At 45.8% G+C, this 1682-nt stretch overlaps 1 protein-coding gene across 1 annotated transcript; it reads right to left on the reverse strand.

Annotated features, from left to right (window-relative positions):
- Positions 1-281: 281 nt before the first annotated feature.
- Positions 282-1676, reverse strand: LOC134825549 (solute carrier family 28 member 3-like). Its single transcript, XM_063837781.1, has one exon. The coding sequence runs from the start codon at positions 1651-1653 to the stop codon at positions 499-501; it is 1155 nt and encodes a 384-aa protein (XP_063693851.1). The 5' UTR covers positions 1654-1676; the 3' UTR covers positions 282-498.
- Positions 1677-1682: the final 6 nt, after the last annotated feature.

The raw sequence follows: 1682 nt of genomic DNA on the forward strand, positions 1-1682 counted from the left end.
CATTTTAAGCCAAAGTTTGAGTCTCTAAGACCTTCAGAAGCTGAGATACATATTTCCCATACATGCGCCTAATGTGAAATATGGGCGTGGCCCCCACAGGGTTGGGACTAGCGACACAAAATGTGCCCCTCGGTGATTTGAGTTACCAATGACCTACTTAACCCGATTCAGTATCAAAAAACTCTGTACATCGAAGTGCACACTCAATCCCTCCCTGCTACTAGAGTAAGATTAAAAGTTTATAAATAACTAAGCGTCTAATAGCATGCCACAGTTTCCCCTAAAAGAGAACTGAAAACCAACTAAGCGTATAATAGTATGCTACAGTTTCCCCTAAAACAGAACTGAAAACTAACTTTACTAATAAATTAGATTAAAAAGTTTATAAATAACTAAGCGTCTAAAAGTATGCTTCAGTTTCCCCTAAAACAGAACTGAAAACCAACTAAGCGTCTATTAGTATGCTACAGTTTCCCCTAAAACAGAACTGAAAACCAACTAAGCGTCTATTAGTATGCCAGCAATGCACGCAGTCATCTGGCACGCCACTGTTCCTGCTAACATGGAACTAAACACCAACTTTGCCAAATCAGACTTCCTCTCCGGAGCCATAACAGACAGAGCCCCCAGTTGTATCCCCATAGACCCGATATTCCCAAACCCACACAGAGCATATGTCATCAACACGTGGGTTCTCTGAGTAATCAGCCCCGCGCTGACCTTAGCAGAGAGGGTGGAGTACGCCACGTACTCATTTATGAGAATCTTGGTAGCTAGCAGCTCTCCAGCGTGCTGACACTGGTCCTCTTCTATACCTAGCATCCACGCAAACGGCACGAAGATATACCCAATCAGCTCTGTGAAGGTGATGTCCCAGTTGACACACAGGGCAAGGTAATGGAACCAGGTTTGGAAGCAAGCGTAGAATGAGATGAATGCTATCAGGATCACTACTATGTTGAGGCACAACGAGATGGACTTTGATGCTCCGTCCGTTGCTGCCTCGATGAAATTCTTCGAGTTTTCCATTTTCGGCATTGTAATCTTTTTCCCTGAAGTGTAATTGCTTTGTTCCCTCTCAGGATACACCAGCTTGGAAATAGCCAGAGCAGCAGGACAACTCATCACAGATGCAGCTATCAGATGTTTGGCAGGCATCCCCATTCCTATGTAAGCTGCCATAACCCCACCTGCTATAGTTGCAAACCCACCCGTCATAACCGCGTGTAACTCAGACTTTGTCATGTTTGGGATGAACGGTCGGATCATGAGAGGAGCCTCCGTCATCCCCACAAAGATATTTCCAGCTGCTGAGAGAGACTCAACCACGGAGGTCTGCATTGTGTAGAACATGATTTTACTGATCCCCTGGATGATGACTTGGAGCACTCCCAGGTGGAAGAGAATGGAGACCAGCGCTGAGAAATACACTAAGACAGGTATAAAGATACTGAAACACCAGATAGCGTACCCCCACCTGTGCTCATCTGGAACATCCCCTTCGTACGCACCATTCATCACAACCTCTCCAAACACAAACACACCCCCTTTCCTTGCGTAGCTCAGGAAAATAGTGGTCTTATCACCCACAAAGTCGAACAGCTGCTGACCAGGACTGGTTTTGAGGATCAACATGGCAAACACATACTGCATACCCAAACCCCACAGCACAGACCTCCACC

The sequence above is a fragment of the Bolinopsis microptera genome, chromosome 13 (genome assembly GCF_026151205.1).
Source record: "Bolinopsis microptera isolate Bmic1 chromosome 13, MBARI_Bmic_1.0, whole genome shotgun sequence".
Taxonomy (NCBI): Eukaryota; Metazoa; Ctenophora; class Tentaculata; order Lobata; family Bolinopsidae; genus Bolinopsis; species Bolinopsis microptera.